Here is a 23719-nt window from a genome sequence, read left to right as displayed (position 1 = left end):
GCTCAGAATGTACGCAGCCTTATTCACTTAAAACAATACAAAATAAGGAATGAATTAATGATATGACTTAAAATTAGAAAAGCAAAAGTACTGGAAGAAAACCAGGAAGAAGTATTTTTTTTAAATAGTGAATTAAAAATTGAAAAACAGTACAACTAATAAATCCAAAAAGTAGTTTCTGAAGAAAAAATAAGATAAACCACTAAGCTTACATAAGAAAAAGTGGGGGTGAGGGAGTTCAAATATACAATATAAGATATAAGGGGAATAGTCAATAAAGCAAACTAAAATAGTGAGATAACTTGACTCAACTCTTGAAGACAAATTTGAATTTGGGTGTGAAATGGATTGATTTTCTCAGAAAACATAATTTTATTAAAACTGACTCTAGAAAGGCTACTCAAACAAACCTGTTTTCACAGAAAGTATTTCAGTGATCTTCCCCCTTTAAAACTATAGATCCTTACAGTTTCACAATAGAATTTTATCAAACCTTTAAAGAGCAGGTAATTCCAATGTGATTTAAACTGTTTCTGGGAGTTAAAAATAAGGAAACTTCCAAATTACTATTATAAGGTGAGTAGAATCTTGATATCAGACTTGACAAGATTATTGAAACTGAAAGAAAAGTATAAATCTTACAGATATTAATACATAAGTCCTATTAAGATAGTCAATGGGGGAAAACCCACAGGTGTTAGCAAATGTCCAGCAGAGTACATTAAAGAGTAATGACCATCAATTAAAAAGCAATAAAAAATATATATTTATATTTACTCTTTATATTTAAATGGAAAGTAATTGATCACGTGGGTTTTACTCCAGGAATACAAGAATGGTTTGATATTTAAAAGTTATCGCTATATCTCATCTTATTAGTAGAGCTATGGAGAAAAATCATGTGTAAATTTCTGTAGATGGTACAAAGTCATTTGACCAAAAAAAATTAACAACCATTTTTTTAATAGAGAAAGAAGGGAAGGGAGAAAGAGAGAGGGAGAGAAACATCAGTCGGTTGCCACTCTCACATGCCCTGACTGGGAACCAAACCTATGACCTTTTGCTTTGTGCTACAATGCCCAACCCGCTGAGCCACACCAATTAGGGTAACAATCATTATTTATAAGATGGTCAAAGAAATAGGAATAGACAGCCCTGGCCAGGTTACTAAGTTGGTTGGCGTGTCCAGTACACCAAAAGGTTGCAGGTTCGATTCCAGTCAGGGTACATATACCTAGGTTGCATGTTTGATCCCCAGTTGGAGCACATACAGGAGGCAACCCATCAATGTGTGTGTCTCTCTCTCACCCTTCTCTTTCTCTAAAATCACTAAATATATCCTTGGGTTAGGATTTTTAAAAAATAAGAATAGACAATATCTCCCTTAGTATGATAAAAAAGAAGTCTACCTCAGTCCAAAAGTTAACATAGTATTTGAGAGGAAGCTAGAAGTACTGTCACTAAAATCAAGAACAAAATAAAGGTGCTCTCCATTACAAATATTATTAATGTTGGATTGGAGATACCAGTTAATACAATTAGATAATGGAAAGAAATCAGAGATGTAAAAAATAGAAACAAAGTGATAAAATTATCATTTTTGACAGGCAGCATGATTACATACCTAAAAAACCCACAGAATCAACTGAAAAACTACTACAAACAACAAAAATTTAACTAACATAACAAAATTAAGAAGCATAAAGTACTAGCCTTCATTTAATACCAACAAGACCCAGATAGAATATATACTGAAAGGGAAGACCTCACTTATCTAGAAAGAAACTTAATGTATATGAAGTTTGTGACATATGGAGAAGATTTTAAGACCCCTTTCTGTAGGACACAAAAGATAACAAAAGGAAAGATAACAAAGTTCTTGGATAGAAAGATTCCCACAAAAATACCAATAGGTTTTTGTTTTTGCATCTAGATAAGCTAATTGAAAAGCTCATGTGGAAAAACAAGCCAAGAATAGCTATAAAAACTCTAAAAAAGAACAATGAGGAGGAACGAGCCTTGTCAATAGTAAGCCATATTATAAAGGCTCAATAATTAAAACAGCACAGTGCTGGCACATGAATCTACAGATCAATGGAACAGAATAGAGAGAAAGCCCATGGATGGAACTGGAGAGCATTATGCTAAGTGAAATAAGCCAGGCACATGATCTCACCTATAAGTGGAACCTGATCAACAAAACAAACAAGCAAGCAAAACATAACCAGAGACATTGAAATGAAGAACAAACTGACAGTAACCAGAGGGGAGGGGGTTGAAGGGTAATGGGGGAGGGCCATTAAGGACATGTATAAAGGACCTGTGGACAAAGCCAGAGGGGGTAGATTCGAGGGTGGCAGACGGGAATGGGTGGGGCAGGAGGATGTGGTGGGGTTAAAATTGAGACAACAGTACTTGAACAACAATAAATAAATAAATGAAAGAAAGAAAGCCCAGAAAATAGACACAGATTCATGGGAGTGTAATCTATGGTAGAGGAGGCATCTCTCTAACCAGTGGATAAACCTAAACTGTTCAATGAATGGCAGTGAGATAACTGGACAGCTTTGTGGAAAAAAATGAAGTTGAATTTATACTGTATACTATATATGCAGAAAAAATATAAACAACTCAAATATTTACATTTTTTTGAAAAGGAAAATAGATCTAAAGTACCAGAAGAAAACCTAGCCTTGGAATGGAAAGATCTTCCTGACTTAAAACCCATAAGTATAAAAAAAGGAGGAGGATGCATTTTCATACTTGGAATACTCATTTTTTGGCATTGTCTAATAAGTGTGGTAATTGAGAAACAGAATTTCTTAAAAATGAGAAACAGGTTTTAACATCAGCTGTTCTGCTAAGAGACCTTTTGTACTTGTTCCCAGTTTTGAAACCAATTTGTCAAAGTTACCATATTTTTCAGACTATAAGACACACCCCCCAAATTTGGGAGGAAAATGGGGGTGCATCTTATAGTCTGAATGTAGCTTACCTGGCTCACAGGGCGGGGTGGGGGGCAAGGGACTGTGGCGGAGCGGGGGTTTTTTTTTCCTATTTTCCTCCTCTAAAACCTAGGTGTGTCTTATGGTCTGGTGCATCTTATAGTCTGAAAAATATGGCACCAGATGTTTTCAGATAGACTGGTGGAGCTCCATAGATTACCATGCACTTAAAAATGAAACATTTTTTGGTATGTGTTTTTATTACTTAGAAAGAATACCCTTTGATATTTTTGAAGATTCCTTGAGATTATTCCTAATATGACTTAAGTTTAACTTATTTGTGAAAGCAATAATTTTAAACTAACCTGACATCTTTTCATAATAGTGCAGATAATGCCTCCAGAGGAAACATGGGGGGAAAAAAGGTGTGTCTTTAAGATTTGTGCCTGGTCACACAGGCAGGATTGTTTAATCTCTGCAAACTGATAGACAAGAAATCAGAAAACAGCTAGCATATTAACATGTAGAGATGTTTGCATATATGTTTTCTCTTGAAGTGCAAGTATGACTTTTGCTGGATTTGCCTAGAAGAATGGAAAAAGCATAGTTCTTCCACAGGCGGATATTACAGATGCACTCGCTATGAGGTCATTCAGCACGTGGAGGAGCAATCCAAGGAGATGACTGTGGAGGTAAAGAGAACTGTTTCAGCCAACACTTCTGGCTAAGCCACTTAATACCATTGCAAGTATTTTGCATTTCTTCTTTTCCCATCTTCATTGTAATGAGGCATTAAATTGAATACACTTTAGCATAGCCTTTAATTTAAACAAAATAGCTTTATAAACTTGAGCTTTTTAAACAAATTTTCCATATTTTCTATTGAAGATGTTTTATGTATCTCAGCCTTCCTCTATAATGACTTAAAACAATTTTTTAGTTAAAGTATAGTTGACATATTAGTTAAAGTATAGTTGACATACAATATTGTATTAGTTTCAGGTATACAACATAGTGATTCAACATTTATATACTGTGGTGATATAATCACCACAGTAAGTCTAGTAACCATCCGTCACCATACAAAGTTATTATGATATTACTATTTTCTGTACTGTGCATTACATCCCCATGACAAAAATGATATTAACATAATATAACAATACAATATTATGTTATAGCATATAATAAATATCTTCATCTGCTTGGCTGCCATGACAGAATATCATAGCTAGTTGGCTTAAACCCAGAAATTTATTTCTCACAGTTCTGGAGACTAGGAAGTATAAGATCACTTCTTGCCCATTCAGTTTCTGGTGATGACTCTTCCTGGCTTGCAGATGGCTCTCTTTTTTGCTGTGTCCTAACATATGGAGAGAAAGCTCTGGTGTCTTCCTCTTCTAAGGGTACCAGTTCTATGGCATTAGGGTCCCATCCTGATAACTTTTATCACCTCACAGGCCCTCTCTCCAAATACACTCACATTGGGGGTTAGGGCTTCAGCACGAATTTAGGGGGACACAATTCAGGTCATAGTAATAAGCAATGTAGCAAAGCATTGAAGATATGATGAGCATAGGTCTGGAGAGGCATCACCACTCCAGCCTTACACTCTGGGATTGTGGATTCAGAGCTTTGTCACAGAAAATACGAATGCGGGACTTTGTTCTGGGAGCCTTAAGTGTATTTTGGTTATTATTTTCTCTCAATAAAATAGTCAACAAATCTGTGTACATTAGTATCTGTTACTAATAAATCTTGTAAGTGGTCCAAAAACCCAATTTTAAGAGCTAGTACTTTTATTTATAAAAGTTATTTATGGAGTTTTGTTTCCTAGGCTGAGAAGAAACACAAACGGTTCCAGGAACTTGACAGATTTATGCACTATTACACAAGGTTTAAAAACCATGAGCATAGCTATCAGGTATGTCCCCAGTCGTTTCAAATGCACTGAATTACACCATTGTGAATAAAGAGAACAATATAAATTATTTATTTCTGTTCCTTCAGTTAGAACAACGCCTTCTTAAAACAGCCAAGGAAAAGATGGAGCAACTGAGTAGAGCTCTCAAAGAAAGTAAGTTGTAAGGGGCATGTATGATAATTAATGTAAAGTAGACTTCAATGCTTATTAAGTCAGTCACTCCATTGGTAGGAAGTTAAGGCTAAAAAGGAATACATTATCTCCATTAGCTCATTTTGCTACCGTTGGAGTTCTCTGAAGCCCAGGGTGCAGTTTAGCATTTGAGGCCTCTGTGATTAGATTTTCTACCCAGTTTACCTCATCTCTTAATTCGGCCTCCCCTATTAGCAGATACACACATCATGGTTTTGTTCACACTGTACCACTGTTGATGCTTGATGCTCTCCAATGTTGGAAAGGGTGGATGGGCCCTAACGTCATCCCTGACCTAGTCAAAAGAGCAAGATTTGAATGCCACCCAATTGTTGTGTGACTGAATTCCCAAAGAGTCTTGAAAAAATTTAGAAGAGTACCTAGTGGAATGGAAATCAAGGACATTTTGGGGAGAAATCATCCCGCTGATAAATGAGAGACACTGGAATCAAAAAAAAAGACATGAGATAGGGCAAACTTAAGGATCGGAAAGTGGAAGTTCGAAAAGAACATTCCTAAAATGGGTTGAGTACTGGTTGCATTATCAGAATATAATATCTCACAATGACCACACAGAGTACAGGTTCTGGCATGTTTTAGTCACATTTTTTAAATAATAAAGCTTGTATATAAACAGTATTAAGCCTAAAATTGTAATCAATTGTACATGTATTTTCTCCAGTTTATAAAAGTGGTAAGTACTAATACCCTTTTCATGATGATAATTCCCCAATTAAGACAGTAACCATATGTGGTAATAGCAGCTTAGTCTCCTTATTAATTATAGTTCTTAGACTTTAGCAATGATGTAACTATATCACTCCAATATCGAACTCTTGAAGAATTGTCCGTGGTTAAAATTGAAAAGAGAGCTCTCACAGGTTCTACAGTTCTTCAGCAGGGATTCTTCACCGATGTGTTCCTAATGCTGAGAATAGTGCTTAACACACAGTAAACAGTCAGTAAATACTTGTAGATGTGAACTACTGTTTCTATCCAGTCTTCTATAGACTCTAGATATGAAAGAGAACTGAAATATATAAGGATTGGAAAGGAAGAAACACAACTTCACACACTTCTCACTTATAATGTGGAAGGGGGTGTTTGTTTTATTTTGTTTTTCTTTTTTTGCATCTTAATTCAGATACTTACGCTAGGGTAGGTATTTGGGGCTGGTATGTTTTTCATTGTGTGTACATACCCATGTAGTTTCTTTCTACAGATGTGCAGAATAATCTTATTTTCAAAAGTATTTATGAATTTAGAATCTACTGCTTAATTTTGATTTCTTTTTTTTTTTGTAGTTAAAGAAAAACCTATATTTTGGAAAAGAACAATCTCAGATATTAAAAGTTTTTTCTTCCCTCCTCCTCACTCTTCCTTCATCTCCCTGAAGTTTTCTGTTTACTAGCATTAGTTATTTAGTTGTCCAGAATTAGTTATATTAGTTATCCAGAATGTTGTGTCTTTTACTTCCCTATAAGGTTGTTTTTATAGGGGCATATAATTTGGCGCTCTTTTTTTTTTTTAAACAAGACATTTGTTCCAACTTTAATCAGAGTTCCACCAGTGATAACCTAAACAACTTGGTAAAGCATGGGACCTTTGAGTGGACCTAAAGCTAGATTTGTTTGCCAACGGAGTGAGAATGGAATGTAGGAACGGTGTATGTGCTCCTTCCCGACTGTCATCAGTGTCCTGGGCAGGGTGTATTTCATTTATAAATGCAGACAAGTCACATACGAGTGTGTTATGTGGGTTTTTAGTCTAGTTCAAATAAATACTATTCTACAGCCACTTCAAGCTATTTCTTACGGATCCTTGTTTGGTTGTTTTTTGTTGTTGTTGTTGTTTAAGAAAATTCAGTTGTGTAATAATAGCATATTTGCAAAAAATTGTTTTCACTGTGACTGATTTACTTCATAGCTGAAGGAGGCTGTCCAGATACCACTTTCATCGAAGATGCAGTTCACGTGCTCTTAAAAACTCGGCGCATTCTCAAGTGTTCTTATCCCTATGGATTTTTCTTAGAACCTAAAAGCACAAAAAAGGAAATTTTTGAACTCATGCAAGTAAGATATCCTTTTTAAATTAAATTTAAGTGCAGTTATTATGAAAAACAAATTTTCTCCTGTTTTCAACCACTTCTTTAAGTTTTAACTTATTTTCTGTGAGTAGTAAAGTTTTATTTTCATTTTTACAATGATTTTTAAATAAAGAAAGGTTTATCAGTAATAAACTGAAACTTTCCTTATGTTTGAATTTCTCATTCTGCAGATCAGAATGAATTCTCAGCTCTGCAAACATTTCCTACCACATTTAATTTCTTTGTTTTAAGCTGGTTGATGTTGAAAACATAGCCTAGTCCAAATTACATAATTAGGGATTTTATCTTCAAAACTGAAAAATATATACATTACTTACTAAATGGGAAAGTTGGTATTTACCAGTTTATTTTAAGAGTACAGCTAAAAAAGTTACAGTACTTAAAAACAAAAATACTTAAGTCAACTGACATCTCTGCAACTGACCAACTTCATTGTACATTCTTCTATTTTTTTTGCACCAAACTTTCTCCTCTTGCTAGTTTCTATGTCATCCCTTTGAATTGCCCCCTACTAATTCATATTCTATATTTCTTTTCAATTTTCAATATTCATTTTCTTCATAAAGCCTTCCTGGCCTAACCCCAAATCACAGGGATCTTGCCTTGCCACGGATTCTGCCAGCATTTAAATGAAGTCTGTACCACATGTCATGCATTTGCATGCACAATAACTTGACTTGAAGTTAATTAGGTTTTTTTTTACATAGACAGATTATAAATTCCTTGTACATAGCTGGTATACTTATTGCTTCTTTGTGATTCATACCAACTACATTGCTATAAACGCCTGGCAAATGAGTGCTATTTTCCTGTAATGTGAGAAATAGAAACATGTTAAATACAAAGCTATTTCAAAGTTTGGATTAATTTCTGACTTTAGAAGAGTTAGAGTTAACTGAGAAACCAGACAGACACTGGATTTACTATTTGGATTTGCTATTCACTAATCCACCCACCCTATAATCCTTTTTTTTCTCTTCTTACCATAGACAGACCTAGAAATGGTCACTGAAGACCTTGCCCAAAAAGTCAATAGGCCTTACCTTCGCACACCCCGCCACAAGATTATCAAGGCAGCATGCCTGGTCCAGCAGAAGAGGCAGGAATTTTTGGCATCTGTGGCTCGGGGGGTTGCTCCTGCAGACTCACCAGAAGCTCCAAGGCGCAGGTAAAAGGGATGCATATTGTGGAAACCATCCTAGCTCCAGCCTCAAATGCCAGCACATTTATTTCTTTTATCCAGCTAGGTTTTATGATACCTCAAATGTGGATAGCTGATGAAAGTATAGTAGCTTCTTTTTGGTGATTTCCCCCAAGTACTACTTCTATTTTTCTCATTTTTTTGTTTGTCATTGTGTAGTTTCTCACTAAATTAGGCTGGGTGAATTTCACACTTCAGTGAACTCATAATTCAAAGAGTATGCCAGTGTGTCATTTCAAATAAGTAATATACGTAGTGTTGTGATAGCCATAAACATCTCATGTTGTAGAATTTGGAAGCCTTGCCAACTTGTCATGGACATATTTGTAAGAGGTGAAGAAATTAGTAGTAAATTAATAAAGTTATTTAATGATCTATATTAGTAAAGTTATTTAAGAGATCATATTCGTCCATTAAAGAGCAGTTGAGTTTGGTTGTTTCAGATACTTACACGACTAATGCCATTATAAATTAAAGTATACCTTTTGTATTCATGATAGTTACAAGCATTAGAAATTCCTTTGACCCTGTTTTTACATCAACATTTATAATTTAAAAATAGAAGCAGTCATAAAATACTCTGTTGTAGTGTGGTGATTTTTATTTTTCCACCATTTTACACAAACATAAAGTAACTTAGAATTTGAAAGGAGAAAATGAAAGTATCACTTTAATTACATTCTCTACTTGGTCTACTTTGGTTGAGCAAGTCCCAGGCCAAGCAGAGGAGTGAAGAGTAGTACTCAAAGGGCCGGGTCTGGTTGTCTGTGTTCTGCAGTGCTGGTGACAAATCAAACGTGTGTCTGATTTCTTTGTAGCTTTGCTGGTGGAACATGGGATTGGGAATATTTAGGATTTGCATCGCCTGAGGTAATTGTTTTGTGGGGGTTTTGTTTTATTTTATTATATTTTTCCTTAGCTCAACCCTGCTTATGTCTGCACCCTCTTCTATTCTAAATCCTGAGGTTGTCAGCATTGTTTTTTCTTTCATTTATAATAAAAATGCCCCTGCAGAGCCTACACTTAGTCGTTTATGGCATTAGATTATGAAATGCATCTCCCCTTTTATCATTTTTAATTACTGGACAGTCAGCATTAAGGCCAATTTATATCATGTATTTTTGGAAAATATCTTCAAATTGGTTAATAGAGATACAAATTTTATTTATTAGAAATGCACATTTCTAGTTGTAAAATTGTTTCAGTCGGAATCTTTTTTAAAGTTACTGCAAAAAAAAAAACCTGAGAGAATTGATTTGTAATCAGTTGCTAAGGTGGAAACTTGACATCAATAGTGTTTATGCAGTAAGAAATGCTTAGCTTAGTTGCTTTCTGCTTCTCTTTAAGATTTTCACATTCTTCTTGCTTTTTCTTTTAAAATACAGAAGTTCTAAAATGCACTGCAAATAGTAGTTGCACAAATGAAAATATAATAGAGTGAAAATCTTAATCACGTTGCGATTTTGAGATTTAAATCACCACTGTCACTGTTGAGTCTGATTTTTAAATGGTTTTAGCAGTTCTTTCTGCTTTGTCCTCTTCCTTAATCTTTTATACCATCCAATGCTTATGTTATAATAAACTTTTACTTTAATTCTTGGAAGGGGGCACGACAATGAATTTCTTACTTATCATTTATAGCCCATTTGTTATCTACAACTGAAAGACAGTCTTTCTGGAAATGACTGTGGCTCATTTAAATCAGATAGCTTTCTCGTTTCAGCCGCTGAGGATACTTGCAATCACCTTGTGGCCTTTTGTAGTGGCAGATACATCCAAGAAAATACTGACTTGAGAAAACAGTTTGTGCTTAGGGCTCTGATAGGGAATTTTAAATTCACTTAAACTCCTCCCCCACAAAAACTTTTGTAGATAATATCTTAATTAAATGTCTGTTGTAAGACAAACAGTGAACCCTTCCTTTACCTGATTTGTGCTTATTATTTCTGTGTTGTAATTACAGCTTTGGGGATATTGGGAGAAATGTCCACATAAAAGGAATAAACAAGCTCCAATTACCAAAAAAAAAAAAAGAGAGAGAGAGAGAGAGAGTACTAAAGCTTTCAGAATTTCAAGGTAGAAGCACAGTTTAGCGAAAATAACTTCCTGGCATAGTCACCGTCATGTATGCGCCACCACGGCTCCTGGCTCATAGTGACGTTAGGGATCCTGAAGTACTTGTCCTTGACTGTTCAGGACCTGCTAGTATGACTGAAGCAGAGTTATTTTGTAAAAAAAAAAATAGGAAGGCTTGCCACCTCGCATGTGAGTATTTACAAATAAAATTGTTGAGCTTTTATTCTCTAAAGATTGAGAATTGTGAAAGTATAAATAACAGTTTCTTCATAAATTTATTTTTTATGAGTTATAACATTTTACAAGGATTAATTAACTCACTTTTACTTTTCTTTAAAGTCTTTGGCACATTGAGACACCATGCTTTTATCTAAACCTTATTGCAAGTATAAAGAATCACCACCCAGTGTGAAACTTAAAATTTTGCATGTATGCAACTAGCAAGTAACTGCCAGAATTTTACCTTTAAGAAATTAGCTTCATGCCTTTATATACACTCTGGAAAAAAAATAATGTTGTCAAACTCCAGTAGACTTTTATATTTTTTCCAGTAAAGTTAAATCAAATCCATCTTATTCTTTTTTAATTAAACTGAATGAGTCAGTGACCAGCATAAGTATTTGTTTTGTATCACTTTAAAGGCAAAGGAGCCCTGAGGAAAGAGCATAACTCGAAGTCTGCAGGCTACCTAAATGCAGGCCCTAGCTCTGTAACTTACTAGACCATGGACTTTGTCCCTCTTTAATTTCTTTAAAATATGGATGGTGATGTCATGGGGTTCTGGCAGGATCAGAGCATCTCTTTAAGTCACTGACAAAACTGGTGCTCCATAAATGGTAGTGATTATTATTTAAAACAAAAAAATATCCTAGCAGCTTTTTTTCCTATAAATCTTAGAACCTCTTAATCTTCTCTGTAGCCTTAACACTCTTCAGACCATTTGGAATATCCCAACTAAAGCCTTTTCATGCGCTTAGTTGAAGATCTTAGGAATCCTTGGAAATTTTCAGATAAGTTTAATTTATTAGAACAATTTTTTTCAGCCTGTTGCATCCTGAGAGAATGCCATGTGAGTTTTCTATCAGGAAAATTATATAACAAATTTATTTTACAGTTGTTTTTAAACTGTTTAGTTTTCTTACATTGGAAATATATATATTCTGTGGTAAATTCAGTTCAGAATAATTTTGTACCATTATCAAGTACACAAAGTAAAACAGATTGTCCCTAAATGTAAGTCTTGAACTGAGATAAAAGTTTCATGTCGTCTTTGTCTATGAAATGTGTGTCCTCAGTGGTCCAGTGAACCATGATGACACATAACAGTGTCCAGTTTTGGCTCCTAGACTTCCAGGCAAAGAGGATGTGAGACCCTAGCTTAGCAGGGAATGTTAAAAAGCCTAAATCATCTTGTTTCTACCCAGTGGCAGCATTGACCTCCTTGCCTCCAGTTAAGGAGTAGTTACATTTACATAGTCCTAAAATTACATTCGGCCCTTTGAAGGCAACCACAAGGCTTATGTGACCCCCAGTGAAAATGAGTTTGACACCCCTGGCCTAAATAATCCCCCCCAGGCACTTTTATCGTTTATGCATTCGTTCTAACCTGATAGGATGCCTGTCACCTCTTATTAGAGTCCAACTGCTTAGACAGATGAAGGAGTTTAAATAAATTTAACCTGAGTGACATCTCATGAAATTTTTATTTATGATGTAAAACTTTTATTTTAGTATTTTCATAATATAAGTATATTGAATACTCAAGGGTAACCAAGATAACTATAAACCTGAGTATCTTAGGGCTTATCACTGAAAGAATCTATAATGATTCCCAAAATTAGCCGCCTTATGTTGGTATCATGCCCACTGGCCTCTTTTCTCATCTCTTGTGTCACTAAAAATCTGGTCCTGCCCTTCGTAATAGCAAACCCACTTTAAACTGTTATCACAGATATAAAATGAACGCGGGGACATCTGCCCAAATTGTGTTCTTCCCATTTGTTAAAGAGAAAACACTTCCCCCGCCTGTCTTGTAGATAACCCCACGTGTTAGCTAATATAGGAAGGAAGCCAAGCAGTATCCGTTTTAAAGCTAACCTCACATTTTCTCTTAATCTAGTCATTTGACTTGTGAGTGTGATATGCTAGTCCCACAAAATATAAAATCTAACAATCTGACATGGATTTAACAGTGTGTGCTTTTCTTTCTTTCTCTTGTTTATATCACAGTCACATTTTAAAAACCAGACCTCAGGGAGATCCTAACTTACACTAGTAAAATCGTTACAGAATCAGTTATAATACTAAATAATAAGACCCAGGCACATGAAATATGGCTCAGTTGAGATCTAGCATTGGAGCTTGCAAGTATTCCCAATTTACCCAGGCAGTTGTACTGACTACTTAAAATTTTTATTTTTCTATTTTCCCTTTTCTTTTTCCTTGGCATGGCACAACCTGAAGTTTCTTTTTCTAAAGCCAAGTGATTTTATAATATCTATATAAAATCACACATTTTTTCCCTGGAATAGTGTGCTGTTTGTTTTATTTGCATTTAAAAAAGTGCATGCTCTCCTGTATTTTATAACCTTTGGTTTATGCAGGAATATGCTGAATTTCAGTATCGGAGGAGGCACAGACAGCAGCGCCGTCGTGGAGATGTGCACAGCCTGCTCAGTAACCCCCCAGCCCCTGATGAGCCCAGCGAAAGCACTTTAGGTAAGCTCTTGGGTTAGGTGTGTTTTAATCTCTTAGTCCTCTTGAATTTATTCTAAAAACTGAGAACGTGTTTGCGAAAGAGTTTGTAATTTAGGTATACAGTCAATATGGAGCTGCTTTTACTGTCACAGGATACAGAAAACCAGGGGAGTTAAGAATGTGAGCTCCAGAATCAGATCTGGGTTCATGACCCCATCTCTGCTGTGTAACAGGGTGACACGTTAATTGAGTCACTGAACTTCTCTCTAAGCTTCAGTCTCCGAATTCTAAAGAAGCAATACTAATAGTGCCACTTGGGGGCTAATCGTGGGCTTTAGATGAGATTATGCATGTAAAATCCTTAAGCATGAGTAGTTCCTAGTGAGCACTCATAAATTGTAGCTGTTGTGGGGTGTTTCCTTCCTAGCCTCAGTTCTATAAGCACTCTTTTAAAAGAGAAAATTTCTGGTATTAGAAATTACTTTAATTATCAACCTTTAAATATTAAATTATAATTGAAAGTCTTTAAACTGTAATGTCAGCAGATTATCTTCAGTAAATCAGGATCAATGGGCCTAAAGATTTTTTCTTCAGACTATTATTGTAGTTCCCACAATCTTTTAAAAAACAAACTAACACCGTGAAAACTAAAATACCTTTACTTATTATTGCTTAATGAAACAGAGAGGCCCTGGCTGATGTGGCTCAGTGGATTGAGTGCTGGCCTGTGAACCAGAGGGTTGCCGGTTTCATTCCCAGTCAAGCACAGGCTTGGGTTGCGGGCCTGGTCCCCAGCTGGGAGCATGTGAGAGGCAACCACACTTCGGTGTTTCTCTCCTTCTCTTTCTCCCTCCCCCTCTCTCTAAAAATAAATAAATAAATAAAATCTTTTTTTTAAAAAAAAAGAAAAGAAGATAGAGAGGAATGGATGGTAACATTAGTATTTCTTGATGTTAGCCAAAAGGCCAAGAAGCAATAGCACTGGCATTTCTAAATAGAACCGTATGTAGTGCGAGCAAAAATGCAAAGAATAATCATGGGTGTGAAGTAAGTAGCCTGAGATATATATTGTTGCTATGGTGAGACAAATACACATGAGAAATCTGAAAGATTAGGTGAACTGTGAACACAGGTTTTCACCAGCACTGAAAGAGAAATTGCCAATTTAACTAAAAAGATATATGAAATCTGTATGACCGGATTGTCTCTGGTACTGCTTGCTTTGAAACAGATCTCCCAGAAAGTGGCAGTGGCCGCAGGCTGGGCCCCTCTGTGGTCAGCTCTGCGTCCATGAGTGTACTGCACAGCTCTGCCCTGCGCGACCTCACCTCCAGCAGCCGCTCTGAGAACCAGGACTCTCTCCAGGTAGCTTTGCCGGGCAGTCCTGTGGCCCCTGCTTCTGCTCCTGCTCAGTTTAGCCTGGTTTCCTAATTTCACTTTTATTGCTTTTCTTTTTTTTTTCCTCCCATTCTAAATTGTTTCAGGGGTGTACTGTAGGAAAAGATTTATCATAAGGAATTTTTTCCCCTCTAACGTGGAAGAGAAAACTAAAATAAGGTTTGAGTAGATTAAATAATTCTTCTGTATAAATAGATGTAATGGGGGAAATACTATAAAAATAAACTATTGAAATAAATAATAAAAATAAAGAAAGGTAGTATTAATTATCTGTTAGGTTAAAAAAACAGTGGTAAACCTCATTGTATTAAATCATTTTTCCTTTTAAATTTAGAGTGATTTTCTTTTCTGTTGCCCTCAGGCTCTGAGTTCCTTGGATGAAGATGATCCCAATATACTTCTCGCAATACAGTTGTCACTGCAAGAATCTGGACTGGCCATCGATGAAGGAAACAGAGACTTCCTCGGTAGTGAAGCATCCTTAGGAGCGATGGGCACTTCTTTATCTTCCAGGCTGGACTCTGTCCCTGGGAACACAGATAGCCCGCAGGCTGTGTTAAGCAGCTCTGAGCTGTTGGAACTTGGCGACAGCCTCCTGAGGCTGGGAGCAGAGAGTGACCCATTTTCACCTGACACCCTGAGCTCACACCCTCTAAGTGAGGCAAGAAGTGAATTCTGTACCTCATCCAGTGACCCTGACTCAGCTGGCCAGGATGCCAACATCAATGACAATCTTCTTGGCAACATAATGGCTTGGTTTCATGACATGAACCCTCAGACTATTGCCCTGATTCCTCCAGCGTCTTCAGAAGTCAGTGCAGATTCCCAGCCCCCCTGTGTCAGAGATGGGTCAGAAAGCATGAGGGATGTGGAACTGGTGCCACCGGAAGAGGATCCTGTATTTGAAGATGCTGTGGTCAGTGAAGGTAGAGGAACCCAAAAAGGAGAAGAAAACTCTTTGGAAGAGAATATTCTAGCTGGGGAAGCAGCGCCTCAAGCTGGCAAAAGTGGTAATGAGGCAGCCAACAAGGAGGGTAGTTCAGATGTTTCAAGTCAAACACCTCAAACCTCAAGTGACTGGGTTGAACAAGTACACTTAGTGTGAGCTATGCACCTCTGGGCTCCCAGTGAATCGCAGGTACAGGTGGTATGCTAGTGCAGTGTGCTTTATAGGGACTTGATCCACTTAATTCCAACTCCATTCTAAACCACTGGAATTAGGATTGAATACGAGGAGTTCCCTTGAACGATAACTTCATTTTGGAGTTAAACCTCACAGGGAACCTCTTTTGTATTTAACTGGATAGCGTTCCCTTTTTTCTCTGACAAAAAGAAGAGCGGAAGAGAAAGAGAAACACAAACAGGAGTAAGTCAGTTAGATTCCACACTCTAAGAAAATGCAGCCCCCTGTTTAGCCTAAGGTCGGCAATAGTTAAATTGAACATTAAAATTAAAGGCTTACTCCTTAATCCTTGGGTGGTTTTCCTATTTCAAAAAAAAGTGGGGTGGGGGGAATCTTCATTTTACAAGTTACTTTGGATAGATCTGGTAACAAACACTGAGTTCCTCAATCTCTCTGTGCTCTTCCATATCTTTCTTCCCGCCTTTTTGTCTGAGCAGTATGAATCGAAGTGTCTAAAGCTTCTCGTTAGTGCTGCATCTGCCATAATGTAATTAGTCTTCATTTTCACATGAGTCAGAAATTCCTTTTCATGTCTATTTACAGTCCACTAGTGCCAAACTCTGACTTGTGCGCTAAGACGGCGGTCAGGCGTGGGGTGTCCTAGAGGGCTCCAGGGCGGCTCCAGCGCGCTCAGGAGTAAGGCACCATGGGTAGCAGTGAAATTCCAGACTTTAATGGGCTTTTGTTGCCATGGAGACTGCATTTACATAAATGTAGCCTGTAGCTTAAGTTAACTAAACCTAATGCTGCTGTTAAAACAGTTTATTTTAATATTAAAATACGGTTGATTAGCAACAGCGGTGCTGTATTTTAAGAGACACTTTATTGGAAGTGCAATCATAGTTCTTTGTTTTCACAATTTTACAGTGCATTCTAATTACTAATGGGTGCAATTACTTTTAATGGTAAGTGTTTTATAAAATAGAAAAAGTGGAGTTTTCTGAGTTATAGTAAATCCCACGATTATTAAAAAATCCAATAAAACATCCTGCGCAACATGTTACTGTGCCTTTGCCTAACCTAAATGGATAGTTGCCAGTTAAATAAGTGAGTCATTCAAATTTCAATGTCTCTTCTGAAATGACTATGCTATGAATTGCAAAGACCTCCATAAAACCACCCATGGCCTTGCCTTTACAGTAAACATAACAACTAAATATTCAATCAGTTGTTTGCCTAAATAGCAGATACTGACATGTGTTTGTTCTGTTGCACAATACTAATTTGCTGTGTGATTACTGTTTAGTGTTCAAAAAAAAATCAACTTCCTAGTTATCAGTGTCTTACTGTGAAGAAAATACTGGTCTTAGTTGTAATTAAGATACAATGATACAGTGTGTAATTAAAACTAAAGTAACTGTTGGAATGGCTGTTTTACTTACATATTATCAACTAGCATAACGTAAGCAAAATAGATATGCAACGCTCCACTTAATGTTTTGCCAGATTCTTACCAGAAATCTGCAGATACCAAAATTTCAGTACCAAGTTTGTACAGGCAAGTCCTGGGCTGGGTGAAAGGTTATATTAATATTGATAGTCACATGAGTTATAATTACAGTTTTTTATTACTTTTTATTTTCCAAACCCTGCTTTTGAAATATTCTTATATTTGGAATTCGCATGGCTAGGACGTTGAATTATTTAATATTCCACAGGTTCCCCTGGAGTAAAAAACAGTGTGGGAATTGCTCCTATGCTATGCAGTCACAAGTCCACATTAGGGTTTATCTCCCCAGTCATCAGAAACGTTGGTATCAACCCCTATTAAAATTTGTCAGAGTAAATGTTAACTTTTATCTATGGTGTATTACTGTATATTAAACTGAAATAGTCCATTAAAGGATTTTTTTTTTTACAAATTTATTTTGGATTGAAAATATCAACACCAATCAGTTTTTAGACCAAGTTGTAACTTTTCAAAAGAAGGAGTCTTTGTACGCTGTGGAGCCTGTCTCGCACAGCGGCGGTCAGTGCGCAAGTGCTGCGTGGAGACAGCGGTGAAGCCTGTGTTCCTGGTGAGCTCTGGCTGCCCGCACCCGTGCAGTAAGTACGCTTCGTCTCTGTGCTGTTCTGTCCAGAGCGTGAGGAAAGATCATTAGCCGATTTGTATTTCCTTGGTACATATTTTAAAAACAACAGTCACTGACTTTACAATTCAGAAATAAAGTTTGGCAAAGCCTATTTTGTAAACAAGTTAATTTTATAATGTAAAAAAAAAATTACTCTAACCTTGACTTGTTATTTGCACTTTCATAGTCTATACTTGATACATTCCCACTTTATATATAGTAGGGTTCTACAACCGTGTAGATGTTTGGCCAAATGAATGCTGTTAATAATATGTAAAATTCTTTGATTAAACATTTATTACTTAAACTACTTCACTTTTGTCTCATTACATTATAGACTGTATTTTAACCAAGTTAGGAAGCGGATTTTCTTCAATTAAATTCCCTCAAATATGATGGGATTAATTTTGTTCTTATATGTAACTGATTAGTGCCTAATATTTTTCACACTGAAATAGTAGATTTCTTTCTAGAAAGACGCAAGTGGCTCTTTCTAGGCCATTATATGACTGTCCTTGTTTTAAGAACTAAAACAAGGCAGTAGTTACACTTCTTAAAGAAAGATGGACCAGAAAAGTTTTCTTTTGCTGTCCCTTTTACTTAGGATGGCAGGTGGCTGACAAATGGAGTGGTGGCTAAACGTTTGAGGGAATTATTCTTCAGTCTTTAAAATTGTAATTGAAAGTATTCTTGATCAGGCTCTTTGTTACCTTTCAGCCAGCCATTACGCAAGGCCTCAGTATACAGACTGGCTGAGAGAGCCACAAAAGAGTGAACAGAACACAACGTAGACAAGGTTAATTACTGTACAAGAAGCTGAGTTTGTCGCACCTGCATATCCTGTTGGGTGTGCCAGAGACTGCAAGGCCTGACAACAAAATCACCTGGGCCGTTGATGCAGCTGGCAACCTTGAGGAGCAGGCTAACTGTAAAAGCACTGCGTCCCTGACACGCAGAGGTCCTCGGCTGCAGCACACACCTGCTGCATGCTTGGCATTCGTCCGGGCCCATAATACTGCTGCTGTGGAACTGGGAACAAGGAGAACTGACTCCAATATGCTGATGTTCAGTCTGCATGCTCTGCTGTAAGTGATGGAGCCCTTTACCTCTGACCCAGGAGGCTCCTTACTTCTGTTAGCACTGAAACTGTGACCAGCTAACGTGCTGATTTGTGAGCAGGGTACAGTGAACTCCCGACAACTTTGACGATAAGGATGGAATGCTGACAGACATGATTTTCTGGAAGAGGAATCGTGGGCCAGGTGTGGGGATACAGGACTCTGAAATCTGTGTGTAGTGAACACTCTCACCCAAGTAATAGGTAGGGGGTGGGGCAGAGAGTACCGGTTCCTACTGTCCTACCTACTGCTGAACAGGACTTGAGCTGATGTTTAAAGACTTAGGGATGAGAGGTAGGACTGAAACAAGCTGTCCAAATGGTTCCTTGATTGTTGCTAACTCCTGCAGGCAAGCAGAGGAAGGAATGTTTTCATGACAAGGAGTCAAAAATTCCCATAGCCCTACCTGAAAGTCAGTATGGCTGCACCTGCTGAGTCAGGGAGTCCCCAAATATAAAGTCAGTGTATCAGCAATAACAAGCTTGCTGTGTGAGAGCTTTGCGTGGACCAAAAACATTAGAAATTCATATGGTTGGACTGCAAGTAGTCGCAACACTATCCAAATGCTTAGGTGAATGCAAAGCCTTGCCTAAAAATGCAGGTCAGGCCGCCCTCACAGCACTCGGCGTCTGATGTAGCCAGCCCTGAGGATGAGGTGCTGGGTGTAGGAGTGACACAAGATGCCACAGGCTGCGGCTGGACGCCGACTGGTCTCACCACTGCCGTGGGAGAGGTAGTCGTGCCAGTGTGCAGACACTGACCCTGGAGCACGGGGCTCCAGGAGGACGACCCACAGTCACAATTCCTCCATACAGGATAGCCTCTCTGTGCCCAGGCCTCCTCGCCCTGTGGCTAGGCGATAACGGTGATCTGCCACCCATTTGTCACCTGGTGGTAGCTCCTGACTAACATACACTTTAGACTCCTCAGCTGGGGAAAAGGCTTTGGACACAGTAGTGGGCGGGGTGGGGGGGAACTTCCCTTGTGGATCAGGCCCTCTGGGTGATTCAGTATAATGTTGGGCTTCCGAATCCAAATGTCTAATGCAGGGAATATGTTACATGCCCACAAGTACCGGTCTCATAATTGTCGGGTGGGTTGGCAGGTTCAGGGACGACCATGTGCAGAGAGGTGGGCCTAGATTACTCCCTAGCCTGCCTCCTTGTCCCACCTCTGGTGGTCCAGCAGAAACAATACAGAATCGCAGGAGGAGAAAGTGAAGTCACCCTTTTTTCCCCAACTTCCAGTATCCTTTGTTTTTTTCTAGAATCTGGATACAATTAACCTTGTCTTAAGGGAGGAATTGTCTGTTTATATCACTTCACATGGTAAAAAGCTATGGGAGGAGGTTTGTTAGTGCAACACTTCATAGGTTAGGACAGATTAGTAAAGAGTAACTTTGTTTATGTGTAAACTAGTTTGCAAAGGCCAAATTCTATAATATTAAAGTCCACATGTTGCATTTAAAATGTTGTGTAGTTGCATCAATATTGAGTAAATTTGTTGGTACATCACATTTTAGTTTTTCCGTTATTGGAAATCACTGCCTCTGTTAAAGACTTAATGGCAACCTGAGTATTCAGGCCATTTCCCAGCACAACATCGCCACCTGCCTGATGCATCCATGAAGAACACCCATTTTGGAGAAAGCGATTCTGTTCCTAGGCCCTTGTTGGAACAGAATGCCAGCCTGTGAGGCGTAATGTGTGCCATTTTCACTTTATGGTGGGTGAGCTGCAATTGGAGAATTAACAAGAGCCCAGCAGGCCTCGCAGGTCAAACAGAAATGGTGCATTTGATAGTGCAGCTAGTCTGGTCATAGTGGTATCTTGATTTTACTTGAAAAGTTGGTAGCTACCCCTTTGGGGGATATTTTCTGCCTAACTTCACTGCCTGAAACAAAGCCACTGGTTTAGTAGGAGGTCTCAGTTCATGGGTGCCTGGCCTTGGTTCATCTGCTTGGCAGCAATTTCTGCCAAGTCCCGGCAATGCCTTGTAGCTATAGAGAAGAAAGATCTAAAATTTATATGGAAAGGCAAAGGAACTAAAATGGCTAAAACTATTTTAAAGAATAAAATTGAAATGGGAGGAATCATTCTACCCAATTCCAAGACTACAGTAATCAAGACTGTGATAATCGTGGAAAAGCTCATGAAGTGATTTTGACAGTGGTACGAAAGCAATACAATGGCGGGTAGTCGGCAACAAAGGGCGCTGGTGCCGTTGGGTATCAGATGCAGATGAGTGTATGAAGCTCTCCCTAACCCTCACACTTGATGTAAAACTTAAAATGGGTCACAGGTTTAAATGTAAAATACAAAACTTTTAGGGAAAAAAAATAGGAAATCTTGATGATTTAGACTAAGCAGAGAATTATTAGCAAAAGTATAATCCATAAAAGAAAGCATTGATAAATTGGACTTTTTAAACTTTGCAAAAGACCTTATGAAGAAGACGAAAAGACAAGCTGTAGACTGGCAGAAAATACTTGCCAGCTACGTGCCTAGAATATGTAAAGAACTCTCAAAACTCAACAGTAAAAAGATAATTCAATATAAAATGGACAAAAGACGAGACATTTCACAGAAGAGGATACATGGTTAAGAAATAAGCACAGAAAAGATGTTCAACATCACTGTCCATCAGGTAATGCAAATTTAAATCACAAGGCACATTACACATCTATTAGGATGGCTAAAATAAATAGTACCAACACCAAATGCTGACGGAGATGCAGAGACCACTTACACATTGCTGGTGAGGATGTAACATGCTACAGCCACCCTGGAAAATAGCTGGGCAGTTTCTTTAAAAATTAACCGTGTACTTACCATGACTCAGCATTTGTACTCCTGGACATTTATCACAGCGATGTGAAAACACGTTCACATAAAAACCTGTGGACATGACGTATAGCAGCTGTACTTGTAACAGCCCGAAACTGGAGTCCACCAAAATATCCTGCAGTAGGTGAATGGTTAACTGTAGTATGTCCATGCCAAGGAATCCTACTTGGCAGTGAAAGGAATAAACTATTGACAATTTACAACAACTTGGATCTCAAGGGCACTGTGCTGAGTGAAAAAAAGCCAATCTTGAAATGTCACACTGTCACAGACAGTGCAATTCCATTTATGTAACATCTTTGAAATTACAAAATAATAGAGATGGGAACAAATCAGTGGTCACCAGATGTGGGGGCGCTGGGGGTGCAGAGAGGTGTGTATGTGGCTACAAAGGGGTAGCACAGGAGACGTCCTTGGTGATGGAATAGTTGGTATTATGGCTGCAGTGACGGCTCCATGAATCTACATGTGATGAATTGACAACTGTACATGCGTATGGCACCAACGACAACTCTCTGGTTTTGATATTGTACATTATGTGAGAGACAACCGTGGCGAGGGGCAGGCAGGGGGGACCAAGTAATGTACGCAGGACCTCTGTTATCTGTGCAACTCCCTGTAAATCTGCATTTCAAAATTAATAGTTTTTTTTAAAAGATAAACCAGATTTGGCATGCAGACAGTAGTTTGCTGACCCCTGCCCTAGAGCACCAGTCAGGTCACCGTCGCTTAGCACACTGCGTGCTGTTAGTAGTGCTGCAACTCGGGGCCACTGAAGATGCCTTAAGCCATTGGTTCATTTGTTTCAAGGACTTAGGTTAAGCAAAAGATACCGAAACTGCCAACATTTGTTCTTGACAGGGACGTCAAATACATGCCGCCTCATTTGGCTGTTGACATCTTTGGAGCTTGTGAGAGCAGCACGGCATACTGGCTTTGAAAAGAACGGGGCTGGCTACGCACTAGCCTTTAACGGGAGCGGGATCACTTGTGCATAGATAGGTGTGCTTATCAGTCCATGCCTGGAGCTAAGTGAGGGGGTACTGGTGGGAAAATTCGAAGAACAAAAGTTAGAAGTAAATTATAGGCCCAAATATGTGGGCACTATAGAAAGTATAACCTGAACTCTGCTCTGGGTTTTCCTCTCTTTCCCTGTAAGCTTCCATTTCCCCGTTATGGACATCTTGAGTTGATTTACAAATGGATTTGGGACCACTCCTGACAGGTGTTCAAACTGTGCACTCTCTTCTCAAAAGATGAATGTCCCATATTGAGGACAAATTAGTCTACTCATTTGGTTGATTGACCTCAAGAGATGTGTCTTACTCAGACTCAAGTGCAGAAATCAAAAGATTATCTTATGCATTAGAATCTCTCTTAACTGAGTCATCGCCACTATGCAATGGCACAGAGAATAGACACACAGTAGACTGTGTGTGGTGGGGAACATGGCTCAGACAACACACATGCCTAATATGGAGAAGAAATTGGCCAGCCCCGACTGGTGTGGCTCGGTTGGACATTGTCCCGCAAAGCGAAAGCTCACCAGTTTGTTTCCCTGTCAGGGCTCATGCCTGGGATGCAGGTTCAGTCCCTGGATGGAGCATGCACCCAAGAGGCAACTGGTGTTTCTCTCTCACTTTGATGTTTCCCTCTCTCCCTCCCTTCCCCTCTCTCTAAAAAATAAATATTTTTAAAAAAAACAAAAGAAATTGGCCAGCATGTCCTACTAAATGCAGGAAGACTTTCTTGATGCCAGGAGAATATGCAAAACCTCAGGTTTTCTGGCTGAATTTGCTTTCTTGTGTGGGATTAAGTCACCATGACTGGCACCAAAGCCTCTGACAGGTGTACACACAGTAATGTTTGTGAAGATATCTAGACCCAGAAGTGTTAGAGGGTCCTCCCGGACTTTTTTGGCTGGATGGCTTTAAAACTCCTTTCTCTTCTGCTTGTTCAC

At 38.3% G+C, this 23719-nt stretch overlaps 1 protein-coding gene across 4 annotated transcripts in view; it reads left to right on the top strand.

Annotated features, from left to right (window-relative positions):
* Positions 1-16721, top strand: part of ANKIB1 (ankyrin repeat and IBR domain containing 1) — a 138891-nt gene extending 122170 nt beyond the window's left edge. For 3 of the 4 annotated variants that reach the window (XM_053927039.1, XM_053927041.2, XM_053927040.2), the window contains exons 12-20: positions 3503-3637; positions 4783-4869; positions 4956-5022; positions 6988-7133; positions 8158-8336; positions 9188-9239; positions 13049-13163; positions 14374-14507; positions 14902-16721. In XM_053927039.1, the coding sequence (XP_053783014.1) occupies positions 3503-3637; positions 4783-4869; positions 4956-5022; positions 6988-7133; positions 8158-8336; positions 9188-9239; positions 13049-13163; positions 14374-14507; positions 14902-15645 (1659 nt within the window). In that variant the 3' untranslated portion in view covers positions 15646-16721. The remainder of the gene's footprint in view (positions 1-3502; positions 3638-4782; positions 4870-4955; positions 5023-6987; positions 7134-8157; positions 8337-9187; positions 9240-13048; positions 13164-14373; positions 14508-14901) is intronic. The other variant, XM_053927042.2, reaches the window with a different exon arrangement.
* Positions 16722-23719: the final 6998 nt, after the last annotated feature.

Source organism: Desmodus rotundus, chromosome 6 (assembly GCF_022682495.2).
Source record: "Desmodus rotundus isolate HL8 chromosome 6, HLdesRot8A.1, whole genome shotgun sequence".
Taxonomy (NCBI): domain Eukaryota; kingdom Metazoa; phylum Chordata; class Mammalia; order Chiroptera; family Phyllostomidae; genus Desmodus; species Desmodus rotundus.
This window is presented reverse-complemented; position numbering and strand designations above follow the sequence as displayed.